A 13,311-nucleotide genomic window follows, 5' to 3' on the forward strand; every position below is an offset into this window, starting at 1 on the left:
TTCTGGTATTCTCTTCCCTCCTTATTGAAGAGGTAATAAATGGCAATTCATAAACAGCAACTTATGTGAACATTTGTTTATTCATTTGGTTGGTTAATGGAAAAGAAAACAAAAATTATCTATAAACAAAAATTATCTATAAACAAAAATTCTCGCTAACAAATCATATTACAAACAGCTTGAATTAAGAACTCCTTCAAACTTTTTTGTGAATCCATTAGAAATACATTTTCCAATGCTATAGAATAAAAAAATCTACCATTCCTTTAAATTAAACACCTTTCTTATTAATACAACTTTTTGTTTAAAAAAACACTCTGTATATCAGATAACCCCCAATAAATTAGAGATTTTAAAAAGGTACATTTAACAATGCCTCCAATGTAGCCTTGAAAGTATAGTTTGTTTTTACTACTGTTACAAAGTGTAATTTGTTAAATCATAATTCATTTTATTACAGATCTTGCTTATAAAGAGCTGCATAGAAATAGGATCTGAAATTACCTCAGTGTTAGAACCCAACAATACCAAATACCTGACTTGCGTTTTCTAAAGGAAATTAGCTGCCCCTTCAGTGTGCAAGCAACATAAAGCACATAGTTTGGTCAAATGAGTCTTCCCATTCTGGAACCTTGAAAGCTAGTGTTTTGTACCTGGATGGTGTTACCCCCTGCCCCCTGCCCAAACAAACACACACACAGAATCATAGAATTGGAAAGGACTTCCAAAGTCATCTTGTCCAACCCCCTGCACAATGCAGGAACTCACAACTACCTGCTTACCCACAGTGACCCCAGTTTCATGCCCCAGTGATTGGGGGATCACCCACCAAAAATCTTCAGAATCCAACCTGACCTGGAGGGAATTCACCTACCATCTCACAGTGGTGATCAGCAATTCCCTGGGTATGTAAGGAAGGGCCACAAGAGGCAAACACTGGGACATCCCTTCCTGCCCACCCACTCAAATCAACACATTTTAGTTGTGATTTAGTTAAACTCATTAGAAAAAAGTCACACAATATGAGGGTGTGACAGAAACAGAAGATAAAATAATAATACAACATAGACTTAACTGGTTAGACTATCATTGATCCTGCACAGAGCAGGGGGCTGGACTAGATGGCCTGTATGGCCCTTTCCAACTCTAGGATTCAGTGATTCTGTCATGTTGCATGTATAAAGTTGGCATATGTTTTGTATAGAAATGTCTTTATGCTCCCTTGGAGGGAGAGCTATGGCTCCAAATATATGAGCCATATATTTGGACAGTCTTGTCGCCTCAAAGGAAATACTGAAAATGGTCCCCCTGTGACTTAAGAACTTTTCCCCCCTCTTTAAACAGAAGACGTACCGTGCCATGTATGATTACATGGCGGCAGATGCAGATGAAGTCTCCTTCAAAGATGGTGATACGATCATGAATGTCCAGGCCATCGATGAAGGGTGGATGTATGGGACTGTGCAGAGAACAGGCAAAACAGGCATGCTTCCAGCCAACTACGTTGAAGCTGTGTAAGCCAAGAAGAGGAGGCTTTCCATGGAACATATCTACGCGGACAATAAGAAGGCACTTCCAACCCTCTCCTGAGCGCCTTGTTGTTTTCTTTTGTGGATATGCCTCAGGGAAAGATTTCAGCAATCATCTCTGGAAGACCTGAATAAGATAACCATCAGGAAGTGTGATCCTACTAACACCACTACGACTGAACCTTGAATATCTGGACTTGCACATTCAATCCCACCCCCTTCCCCCAAATTCTCTTGCTTGAGTCAGTTCCAAGAAGTTACCCCTTCTTCTCTGGAATCAAGCTGAATTTCCACACTCTTCATTTAAAAACAAAAAAAGAAACATCTAACTGTATTAAATGGTTTTCTGATCAAGAGATAGTAGTGTTCTCCTGTGGTGTTATAAAAATAGGTGATTGTATTTATTTCTGTTTTAAGTCAGCAACTATGTAAAGCTAACACCTCAATCCAGCCATTGAGACAAAAAGAACTTGAGAAAAAGCCTCTCCTCTTGTCTGCTTGCAGAACGCTGATGCATGCATTTTTCATCTGAGTGTTCTTGGGTCACAGTGCTGTTACTCCTCCTCAGTTAGAGACTAATAAATTTCACATCCAGCAACCTGATTAGTGGCCTTATTTGTGTGGGCAGTGGGACAAATGGACCAATGATGCAAACAGCAATGCCTCACAACAATCAAGGGCTGAATCTCACTGATCCGTTCTCTTAACAATCGTTGTTCCCCTTAATCCCAAGAGCCTCTTACATCAACAGGAAGTTTCTTGTGTTAGAGGAAACAGTCACCATTAACAGAATGGATTCCTGGGATTCAGTCTTGCTATGAAGATACCTGGTGATAAGAGCTAAGAACAAAGGCAAACCTCTTTCACTTACACTCACCCACCTACTCTGCCTCTATGAATTCTGATGCTTCAAGTATATTCATTAAAATGTGGTGTTTTTAGCCGATTCATAGAACTTTGTTTCCAATCTTCAACCCATTTTACCAAGGAGACAATACAGGAATGTTCAACTTGTTCGATTTCCTGAACTCCTTTGACTGGGAGCAGAAGCCCTGAGAGAATGCTTTGACAAAATGATGAATCATGAATCATTACGACCCTTTGAGATGTCTCTAGCAGAAATAAACAAAATAGTTTCTACAAACATCCACCATGTCCCCTAGAAGCTAGGATAATAACCTTTGATTAACAGTATCAAAACCCACATCAGGGTCTAATACAATCATGCACAATTTTTCTTTGTTTATCTCTACTTGTTGAATATAGACCAAAAGCATAATCAGGTTAAGAATGAACAGTATTAAAAGAACCCCAGAACTCCCAGATGCACTGGAGTTTTCAGAATGAACCATCTACTCCAGTGGTCCCCAACCTTTTTATCACCGGGGACCACTCAACGCCGGGGACCACTCAATGCCTTTTACTGAGGCCCGGTGGGGGGGGGTAGTTTACTCCTCTACTCTCAACCACTGCCCTGACGCTCTCTGATCGCTATGGTAATGTTTAAACATCCCATCAAAATAAGATACAGACACGCCACAACAATGAAGTGTGTTGTAAAGGGCTGGGGGGGATGAAGTAAAGGGCCGGAGGGGGGGGGAGAAGGCGTCCTTTGGGGTCCACCTCCAATTAGTCGAAGGACCACATGTGGTCCGTGACCCACAGGTTGGGGATCGCTAATCTACTCCATTCAATAAGAGCACTAGGAAAGCAGGCATCAGAGAAATCTGTGGTAGGAGTTTATCATTTTTTGCTTAAATGGGCGTCTTGATTATTTTTGGATTTTTATTTCTGCCGCTCCTGAGGACTGGCTCGTGGAGGGTTACAATAATAGTCTATCAACACTAAAGCCCCAGTAAAACCCCACTAAAAACAGTTACAGGACATAAAAATACAAACATACAAGATAAAACATGGCGGTGTACCTCATTTACCCATCCTCCTAACTTAACACCCCACATGGGAGGTGAAAGGGAGCCATAGCCAATCCCATAGATGTTCACTAGGGCAAGCGGCTTCTTAGTGGGGCGGGGGGGGGGGAGGGGGCTAACTGATCTCTCTGCTCTGGCCTCCACCATAAACCTGGTGGAAGAGCTCTGTCTTGCAGGCCCTGTGGAGCTCATTCCACCAGGTAGGGACCAGGACTAAAAAGGCCCTGGCCCCAGTCAAGGCCAGGCGAGCTTCTCTGGGGCTGGGAATGATTGGAACTCGCAGAGTGCAAAGCCTTGCAGGGGGCATAGGACAACAGAAGGTCCCTCAGGAATGTGGGTCCCAGCCTGCAAAGGGCCTTAAATGTTAAAACCAAAACCCTGAACAGGATCTAGGCTGCAACTGGCAACTAATGCAACTGCCTCAGCACAGCCTGGATGTGGGCCCTCCAAGGGGTTCCTGTGAGGAACCTAGCAGCCGCAATCTGTACCAGTTGCCATTTCCAGATCAAGGCCAAGGGCAGACCTGAGTAGAGCGAGTTACAGAAATCTATCCTGGAGGTGACTGTTGCATGGATCACCATGGCTAGGTGTTCAGAGGCCAGATAGGGCACTAGTAGCCGTGCCTGGTGAAAGCGGAAAAATGCTGGGCTATTTTGACCTGTGTTTCCAGTCAGTGAGGCATCTAAGTTCCTGGCCTGGGGTGCGGTGGTAAGTTGTGTCCTGGCCAGGACAGGTAAGCTCACTCCCTAACCACAGGACCTCTGTCTTGGAGGGGTTGAGTTTCAGATGACTCTGCTCAAGCCATCAAGCTACAGTTTCCAAAAATCTAGCAAATGGTTCTGGGAGGAGTCCATCCATGAGGAGATAGAGCTGGGTGTCATCGGCATATTGACAGCCCAGCCCAAAGCTCCAGACCAGCTGTGCCAGAGGATGCGTGAAGATGTTAAAGAGAGATGTTAAAGAGTGTTCAACTCAATAAAAGACCTCCTGACTGGCTTTCGTTGGACCAGTTCCTTTGTCTACTGGCCATCCCAGAGGCATTTACCTGCCATTCTCTTTGCACACTATTACCTCTCAAAATTATTTTCTGCATTTTCTGTTGAAATTGTTATCATACTTAACTCCAAAGCACACAACTGAAGAGTCTCAGCTGGGCCTACAGTTAACTCACATGCAAACATCTAGATCAGGCTTTCTCAACCAAGGTTTCATGAATTATTATTTTTAAAAATTAAACCTTTACCAGGTGATATGACCATATATGGCCATACTGACCTACCCTTCCCTCCCAAAATGGCCTGGAGGGGCTGGGAAGAGGAGGGGCCCTGGGTGGGCATGTCCACAGCTCTGCTTCCCAACCATATTCGGCACCATCTCATCACTTCTGGGGTTTCTTGAAGCCTGAAGAATGTTTCAGGAGGTTCTCAATGATTAAAAAAAGTGGAGAAAGGCCGTTTTAGATTCCGTGCCTCAAAGCGCAAGATATACAAAATCCACTCAGATGTGATTACAAATTAAAGGACTGTTCATTGTTTTATTTTTATAGATATACATATATATAAAATTCCTAACAGCCAAATGGATTCCATTGTTATCTGTGTCCATACTGGTAAAACACTGTGCTGTATACAAACAAGATTTCTCACACCCAAGATGACTGACAGTTCATTTTACATAGAGATAATTTATAATATCTGCAATTGTTAGATCTATACACAATGTACAAAGTTACCTATGTCCAACCTATTTGTTACCAGAGGTAGGGAGAGAACAGAGAGGGGTGGCAGAAGAGGGGAAGTGTTCTTTTGCATATAAAAATCCCAAGAACATGTGCTTGGATCCTGAGAATACTGCATCAGTTGCATAACAATATACTTTTCCCTTTTTGTATACAAGGAATGCATGCAAAAATAGAACTGTATAGAATTATTGATGAAAAAAGCAAATATGGTTGCCCATATTAAGCACTGCACATCTTAGTATGAAAGGTAACCCAGAAGGGTCAATGTTGGCCAAAGTTCCAGCATCTGGGAAATATTATTTTGGCAAGTCAGAGTTAACACTTCAAGAGCAATGAGATCTCATCTTTTACACAGGAATAAAAAAATACGCATTTGAAAAAAATATAGTCAAGATACTACATAGGTTAAGTTTCACAGTTTTTGCTATTGCACACCTTGGCAAAATTATTTTGGAATCCGTGCACTGCAGCAAAAAACCCTAAAGAGTAAACATGCAGAACTTTTTTTAAAAAAGAGAATTTACACCTTGATGTTTTAATTGGCTTCATTTACAAAAAAAAAAATAATAATAATAATAAAAAAAAAAACATCTCACTAATCCATAAGACAGGAGTTCAACTCAAATAAGAATCCAGGACTCGAGATCCAATCCTGTAAGTCCATTTCTGAAATAATGAGCTTCTTGAATTATTAAACCGTGCTTTCCTGGGCTGATGATGATCTCCAACGGGACTGCAGATTCTTCATAATGCAGTTTGTCATGTGATGCAGTTTCTCTTGCATTTCAAAAAGTTCGCTGCCTGAATAGCTGTGGAGGTTTTCTGAGGTAAGCTGAGCAGCAAGGACATTGATCTGGGAAAAGAGGTCTGAGGGCGGCTGTGCGTCTTCACTGGCAGTCGCGGGCTCTCTCAAGTCTAGGAAGAAGAGGAAATGACGTTGGCATGAGGAACAAAATCACTGCGTGTCTCAGTGACAACATAGCTGCTGTCCTCTTATATGCAACTTTTGTCCCATAATGTGTCATCGAGTCCTAGTTAAATTGTTGTAACCTCGTAAAGTCATATAGAGGGGGTTTGCTACTGCCTGTCTCTGTAAGGGACTTCCTTGGAGGTCTCGCATGCAGATGCTGGCTAAATTTCTGAGATTGGACGAGAACAGGCTAGCCTTGTCTATCATACCCCTCCAACTAATACCAGGAGAGCAGGAAGAGCCCTTTTTCATTCCCCACATTCCCCAAAGGAGTCCCAAAGTGGCTTCCTCTTCCCACAACAATCACCCTGTGAGGCAAGTGAAGCTGAGAGAACAGCTGAAATTTTTGGAAATTCTGAAATGTTTTCAGGTCCAATAGACCCAAACTGAAAATTCCCACTTAAAAAAAAAATTGCACACCCTAATCAGAACTCCCTCCACTTGCTCAGTCCACGGAAGAGCTCACACCAGAAAGTGTGAGCTCTTTTAACACCCCGCTAGAGCACTTGACACCTGACTGTACATACTGCACTGTTTTCAAAACAGAGCTTGCATTACAGTCCTTGCACAGACGCCCTGTGACAATGCTTAATATTTACCTGCTGGAACTTTCTCTTCATCCGAAGAAAAGGGTTTCTCGTCTGTGCCATTGACGGGCTTCTCTGTGTCCTCCAGAGCACCTATTTCCTCAAATCCACGATATTTTAGCTGCTAATTTTAAAGACAAACAGCGTTTTTCCATTTTGTTGCGATTTTTGCTGTGGGAATCTACCTCTAAGATTGCAGAGGATACATTTTGTATGCTCAAATAAAATAGCAAAAGACACCGCTGAGACACAAATACTCCCAAGTCTAAAGCATTTTTGTGTTAGCAGCAATTGTATTGAAATTTCAAATTCCATGTTTTTTGGGAAGAAATTAAAACTCAAATCTAACAGTAGTGTCCGCACCCTCACTCCACATTTCGTAAAAAAAGATTTCCGTACAGTCGCCATCATAGTACCAATAAGCTTACCTGTTGTTCATGATATCCTTTAAGAGCTCTTCGAACATTGAAGACCTTGGGAGAACGAATGGGAAGCGTTTTGATCTCGGCTGCGGTCAGAGAACTCAAGTCACCCACTGTTCGGATGTTCTTCGCTCGAATGAGCTGTCCCAACCCTCTTGCCCTTCAATGCGAGAAAAGCAGAAGAGGGGAAAACGTTAGATGGGCTTTGCCCCCACCTTTACAAATATTGTGTTACCAGGTATGTATACTAAAATAATTTGATCCATTGCTAAAAATGCTCCTTCTGTTCTTTGCTGCTAGTAAACACACTGCTATCCTGAAAACATGTAAACCTATGCCTATTATTATCCCATATTACATTCTGTGTGGCTGAAGTTCGTGAGACTTCATTGTTGCGGCAATGAAGTCCCACCGACTTCAGCCATAGAGTGTGGTACGTGATAATAGCAGGGATAGGTTTTTGTATTTTTGGTGGAGCACTGTCAGGGCTGTAAAAGGTAAAGGTATCCCCTGTGCAAGCACCGGGTCATGTCTGACCCTTGGGGTGACGCCCTCTAGCGTTTTCTTGGCAGACTCAATACGTTTTCATGGCAGCCTCTGCAGCCCATCCCACCTCACATCAGCTCTGCCGGCCCAGCTGGAGCACAGTGGTCCTTCCCGGGACCCTCTGGTGCTGCTATTGTTAGGGCAGCCTTCTGACTTGAAGCTTTGAGTCGATCAGCCTTGTCTGTGCTTCCTCTCATGATCACAGGAGCTTGATGCGGCCAATCTCCGGTGCCCAAAGCTTTGAGTAGGAGGGGCCTGCCCAAGAAGAAAAAAAATGCCTTTCTTTCCCTCATGAGGAGCCCACAGTCTCTTCCTCCTCCATATCAAGGGTGCAGTAACTCTCCTTTTAAAAAGTAACTACTACTATTTTTTTAAGTGGAGCCAGGTTGGAGCTTCCTGCCACAGTTTCAAGGCTATCCAGATTGGTGGGCTCAGCTGATCCAAGGAGAGGAGACTTGCAAAAATTTGCATAGCCCTGCCTGGAGTTCATGGAGGCGTGACATAACCCCACCGAAAGAGAATGTGCCAACAGCCCACTTTCTATTCTCGTGAGAGCTGCAAGGCTAGATTCAAAATTCCATCTAGATAATACACCAAGAGTGTACCATACTCAGGTGTTTGTTTTTCTTTCTGGGAGTGTTAAAAGTATAACCCTCCTGTGAATAAGTACCTTAAGAAATGGGTGACAAAATATTAGCCACAAACATCCGTGAATCAAACTTGGTGCTTACAACTCACCAAATATTTGATGTAATCTGAGGCAAAATGGTGTCGACAGGGGCCTTGCAACCCTGCAGTGCTGGATAGATGCTTTCTGTAGGAGGCGGTAGAGTTTCTTTCACCATTTCATTGATCTTGAACAACAAAGAAAATGATTAAATTTGACTAAGTTTCAAGAGCTGAATACAGGAAAAAAAGTAGAGAATACATAAAACTGAAGCAAGTCTTACTAAACACTTCTTTGAGCTCTTATATTTATGGCTACGAGATCCTGGGGAGAGGGATCCTTTGGTTGGAGTGGTAATAGGCTGGATAGGAAAAGAGGAAAAAAGGTCTCTCAGGATCACAGGAATACACTAAAACCCTATGATTAAACCTTACTGAAATCCTAAAACTAAAATGAAACCTGCTAATCTAGAAACAGGGCAATGCCTAAGAGTTTAAGACAGAATGGGGTTCACGCCCAACAGAAGCAGCTTTTAAAACTAGCTCAGCAGACTGTTTCTATAAACTGCACATAGCCTTTAAAATTTACCTCCATGGATTTTGAGATTAAGCCTATATGCTTGGAGCCAAAGATGATCATATGCCAGAAAAAACATTTCTGTACACACATAGTTGAATATCTGGTTACTTCTTCTTCCTCCTTCCTTCCTGTGCCGCATCACACACCACTCTGGAACTCCTGCACTTTAGCACAGGAATTTTTTGGAGGGCACAGGGGGCTTTCTGGGAAAGCTGTGAGGGGGTGTCCATAGAAATGCTTTCTGCTGACACATGAAGCTCTTGAATTCCAAGCCTTAGCCCATGATTATGACTGAAGAACCTCCCTCCCTCCAGTTAATCAGACATCAAGTTCTTGAATCATAGGGAGATTATTTCTTCTGGTAGTCTCCTTTGAATGAGAGAGAGCCATTGGTATTACCTTGGCTTGATGATTAGAAGACGGTTTAATGATTCGGGAAGATGGAGACCCATTTGAAGAATGAGGTCTAATGGCAGGACTTCGCCTATCAATATCATCTGCCAGTTCTTCTTGATAGATTGGATTGGCAAAGGAAACTCGTCGGCTCTGTCCAGAAAAGAAACAGATGAAATGCCCCAATAGTAATGGGAATTTAAGTTCCATAGATTTAGAAATATTAACTTGCTTCCAAGATGCCTCAAAGTAATTGAGGCCCTTCTTGGGAGGCCCTTCATGTCTGATAGCGTGGAAGCCCTTTTCGTTTCTCACTTGACTGCAGCTAACCGGCATGGCAACCAATTCAAATGGCCAGCTTCTTCATGCCAAAGAGAGACTCTCTCTCTGAGACACGCATACTCTTGGGAATTTAAGCTACATCAAATCACGGTTGTCAGCGCTTCAGTGTGCACTACTGCGATTGTGGAAGTTACTATGGGATGTGATCTGAGCCTCTAGGTCATTCAGTACATCAGTCACGTCAACAGGTCACTCCCGCAAACTAACAAGAAGCCTCTCCCCTCCAAGTTTTTTTAAATATTAAAACAGCAACCCAAAAGTGGACAGAGAGACCAGACCAGGCAAGAATGTGAGAATGAAACGCTGTTACGATAAACTACAAAAACAAGCTGCTTTTGTTCACAGGCTCCACACCTGTGGCATGGAGAGATTCCCATCTCCTACCTCTGAAGCGGCCAGCCACAGTTACTGGGGAAATATCACGGACTAAAACTACCAGACCGTGACCGCACAGCCTGGGAAACCCGTAACAGCCAGTATCAAAACAAGTGCTGAAATACCTTGTTTGCAGGGGATGGAGAATCCTCTTCTTCCTGTCTTTTTATGCCTCTCTTTAAAATGCTAGTAGAAGGGGAAGCTGACGGAGACCACATACAGCGTGCCTGCACACCATTTGGGCTTTCACTAATCTTGGCCCAAGTCAGAGCATCAAGTTCCTTCACTTTAAGAGGGGAATCTATGTTATTAATTTCTTTGACATCATCTTGTCCCAAGGCTGAAGCTTCAGCCCCTGTCAGTGCTGCTGGAGCATCCGTTTCTACGCTCTCCTCCTCGTCCGTAGCCGTATCTTGAGCTTCTACAGGAGAGCCAGCAGAACACTCCAAAGTCTTCTCCACTTCATTCTGAACAATGTCAGCTACTGGTTCACTGGCCTTCATTTTCTCAGCGTGGTCCACATCTGCCTCTGTATGACTTCTACCTTCTAGTTGGCTGCTGTGATGAACAGCTCCTTCTACTGTCACAACAGGCTCCGGTATGCTTTCTGAACCTGGATCCGGGGTAATGGATTCCTTTGAAGTGCATTCTATTGAACTCTGCTCTGACGTTTCTCCAGACCCATCAACATAATCGGGAATCTCCACAGCAGGTTGGAAACTTCCGTTTTCGATGTCCTCTGATTCCTTGGGCTCATCTTTCGGTGTGTAATGGCCCGGCAATTCCCCTGTAGCCTCTATACTTCTGCTTGAATTTTCCAGATCAGCAGGATCCCCAGTGGAACTCCGAGGTGTGCTTGTGGCACAAGGCTCCCCACAGGGGTCTTCTGTGGGATGGGACTCTTCAGCAGCAGAACGGAATGAAGCAACCACTGCTGCTTTGCTAGGTGTCTTCTTGGGTTCTTTTGACTTTGGCTCAGGACTGCTTGCTTTTCTCACCTCTGGGGGAGACTTTTCCAAATGTGCAGTTGGCTTTTCACCACAACAATCACAGCCTTTTGATCTCCTCATGCGCTTGCTTCTTTTGTGCAGGCATTCAGGTGCTTCTGAACGTTTTCTGGAGGCAGAAGAGCCATTAGGAACAGCAAGGCAGGCCTCTCCTGAAAGCTCAGCAAGACCACTTGTGCTGCTGGGTGCGTCAGAATCTTGTTGATCAAGAGCTACAGCCATCTGCTTTGTCTTTGAAGCTGGCCCTGAAGTTGGCTTTGCCAACACTTTGACGGCAGTTTGTTCTGCATCTGAAAGGCCACCACAAACGGAAGCATCCACGGTTTGTTTAGCTTCCAAACAGTCATTAGGTGTAGGAATATCCTTCTCTTTCTCAGCATTCTTATCAGGAAGCAAAGCTATGTCCATGCACTCCTTGTGGTTTAATAAGTCTTCCTTCCCCACTAAAGAGGCTTGGATTTCATTTGCAGTTTCTTGTGAATGAAGCTCCTGGCTTTGGCTTTCCAACTCTTCCTTCACTTGGCTTTCAAGAGAACTGCTAGTGACTTTCCATCTTCCTGACCTTTTCCTCTTGCTTCCTTCTTCTCTAGCCTCAGAGCTCTCAGATTCAGAGTTTTCTATACTGGAAAGCAGCCCTTGGGAGGCCCTTCTCGTCTGATACCGCGGAAGCCCTTTTCGTTTCTCATGGGCGGTATCCGCAGCGAGGTCTTGCAAGTCATCTGTTTCAGGTGAATTACTATCTTCAGATTTTCTAGTATTTACGTTAGCTTCCTCTGGAAGGTTCTTTGAAGCAGAAGGTTCCTTTGTACCTACACCTTCTGTACCACTGCTTCCATGCACATGGCTTTCTTTTTTATTTACGCTTCCTTGTATATCAAGGTTCTTCTCAGGAACAGGTTTCTGCTTGTGTGTGGAATCCTCTTTAGTTTGTGGAGTCTTCTTTGGCAGAGGCTTTTCATCATCTTTATGTCTGTCCTTCTTCTGTTGGCTGTTCTCTTTGTCTTGACTGTCTCCAGCTCCTTCAGTAGTTTCTGGCTTTCGCCTTAAGGAACGCCTTAGTATTTTCTGATTAGGTGTTGTTTGCGGAGTTTGACCTACAGACATGGCATCTCCCAGTACAGTCACCTCTGGAGGAGTATTCTCTTTTGAATCCAAGTTCAGTCCTGCTTTCACATCTGCAACACTGTTCAAAGCATGTTTGTTTTCCATGGTTGTATTTCCAGCTGTTTTCAAATCAGGAGCCTGAGACTGAGCGTCTAACATACACTGAGGCTCTTGTGTTTCCACAAGTAAGTCGCATTCCTCTGTCGGATCACTGGAAGTGGATACTTGCATGTTTTGCTCTTGCTCCGATTCTGTCAACTTTGCTTTTTTATCCTCTGAAAGCTCCACTCTGTTCTGCCTGAGACTTGATTTCCTTATCCCAACAGGACTATCAGACTGCAATTTTGAAGCAGGCTTAGATTCTTCCTTTGCTTTCTTGGCTTTAGGGTAAGTCTCCAAAGCATCTATGCTTTCTGAACATGATCTCTTAGACCTTGTGACAGTTTCTTCCATGTGGGGTTTGGAAGTACTCTTACTGGGATTTTCTCTGGAAGAAAGTAGATCCGTACCAACCATGCTGTCCCGGCCATTTAATAAAAGGGAACTTCCAGGCGGTCTAGACCCGTGGTTGAATTTTGAAGGGCTGAAAGGTCTGTCCTCCGTACTATCAAACTTCTCCAAAGTGATGAAGGACTGCCTTCTGCTTACGGGCTGTGGGGTTCCTGAAATGATGTCACCGGAAGAGCTGCTGCTGACACTTGAGCCGCTTTCATTGATAGACTGAACCAATACCGATGGCTCCTCGGGAACTGGGTTAGAGATGCGCAGTTCAGAATCCTCACAATTTACATCTGGACACTGCTTTGCAGAGGCTTGAAGCTGTCCAACAGCTGTAGATTCCATTTTCTCCAGAAGCGCATGTGGTTTGCAGTTTTCAGTAATAAGCAGATCGTTTCCCACTTTTTCAGCCTGCAGTCAAAATAATTCACCTTAACTATTGCAGTGACTGCACTACTTACATCATCACATTTAACATTCTAGTTTTCTACAGGAAGTTCAAGGGTGCATTACCAAGTAACCGCGCATATAGACACTGATGAGACCCAAGACCTAAACCTAACTTCAGAAATTTGCATGTTTTAAATTTTAGTGTGTTCTTCTGCCCTTCCTCCAAAGAG

The 13,311-nt window shown here is 43.6% G+C and overlaps 2 protein-coding genes across 47 annotated transcripts in view; one reads left to right on the forward strand and one right to left on the reverse strand.

The window, feature by feature from the left end:
- The window catches only part of NEB (nebulin), a 213,229-nt gene extending 211,097 nt beyond the window's left edge, over positions 1–2,132 (forward strand). For all 39 annotated transcript variants that reach the window (XM_077320081.1, XM_077320041.1, XM_077320047.1 and 36 more), the window contains one exon: positions 1,345–2,132. In XM_077320081.1, coding sequence (XP_077176196.1) covers positions 1,345–1,518 — 174 coding nt within the window. In that variant the 3' untranslated portion in view covers positions 1,519–2,132. The remainder of the gene's footprint in view (positions 1–1,344) is intronic.
- Positions 2,133–4,964: 2,832 nt separating this feature from the next.
- RIF1 (replication timing regulatory factor 1) overlaps positions 4,965–13,311 on the reverse strand; it is a 31,156-nt gene continuing 22,809 nt past the window's right edge. For 3 of the 8 annotated variants that reach the window (XM_077320086.1, XM_077320085.1, XM_077320090.1), the window contains 7 exons: positions 10,208–13,102; positions 9,372–9,518; positions 8,677–8,754; positions 8,465–8,580; positions 7,187–7,340; positions 6,771–6,882; positions 4,965–6,116 (listed from right to left, as the gene is read on the reverse strand). In XM_077320086.1, coding sequence (XP_077176201.1) covers positions 5,893–6,116; positions 6,771–6,882; positions 7,187–7,340; positions 8,465–8,580; positions 8,677–8,754; positions 9,372–9,518; positions 10,208–13,102 — 3,726 coding nt within the window. In that variant the 3' untranslated portion in view covers positions 4,965–5,892. The remainder of the gene's footprint in view (positions 6,117–6,770; positions 6,883–7,186; positions 7,341–8,464; positions 8,581–8,676; positions 8,755–9,371; positions 9,519–10,207; positions 13,103–13,311) is intronic. The other 5 variants (XM_077320091.1, XM_077320087.1, XM_077320092.1 and 2 more) reach the window with 3 other exon arrangements.

The sequence above is a fragment of the Paroedura picta genome, chromosome 2 (assembly GCF_049243985.1).
Source record: "Paroedura picta isolate Pp20150507F chromosome 2, Ppicta_v3.0, whole genome shotgun sequence".
NCBI lineage: Eukaryota > Metazoa > Chordata > Lepidosauria > Squamata > Gekkonidae > Paroedura > Paroedura picta.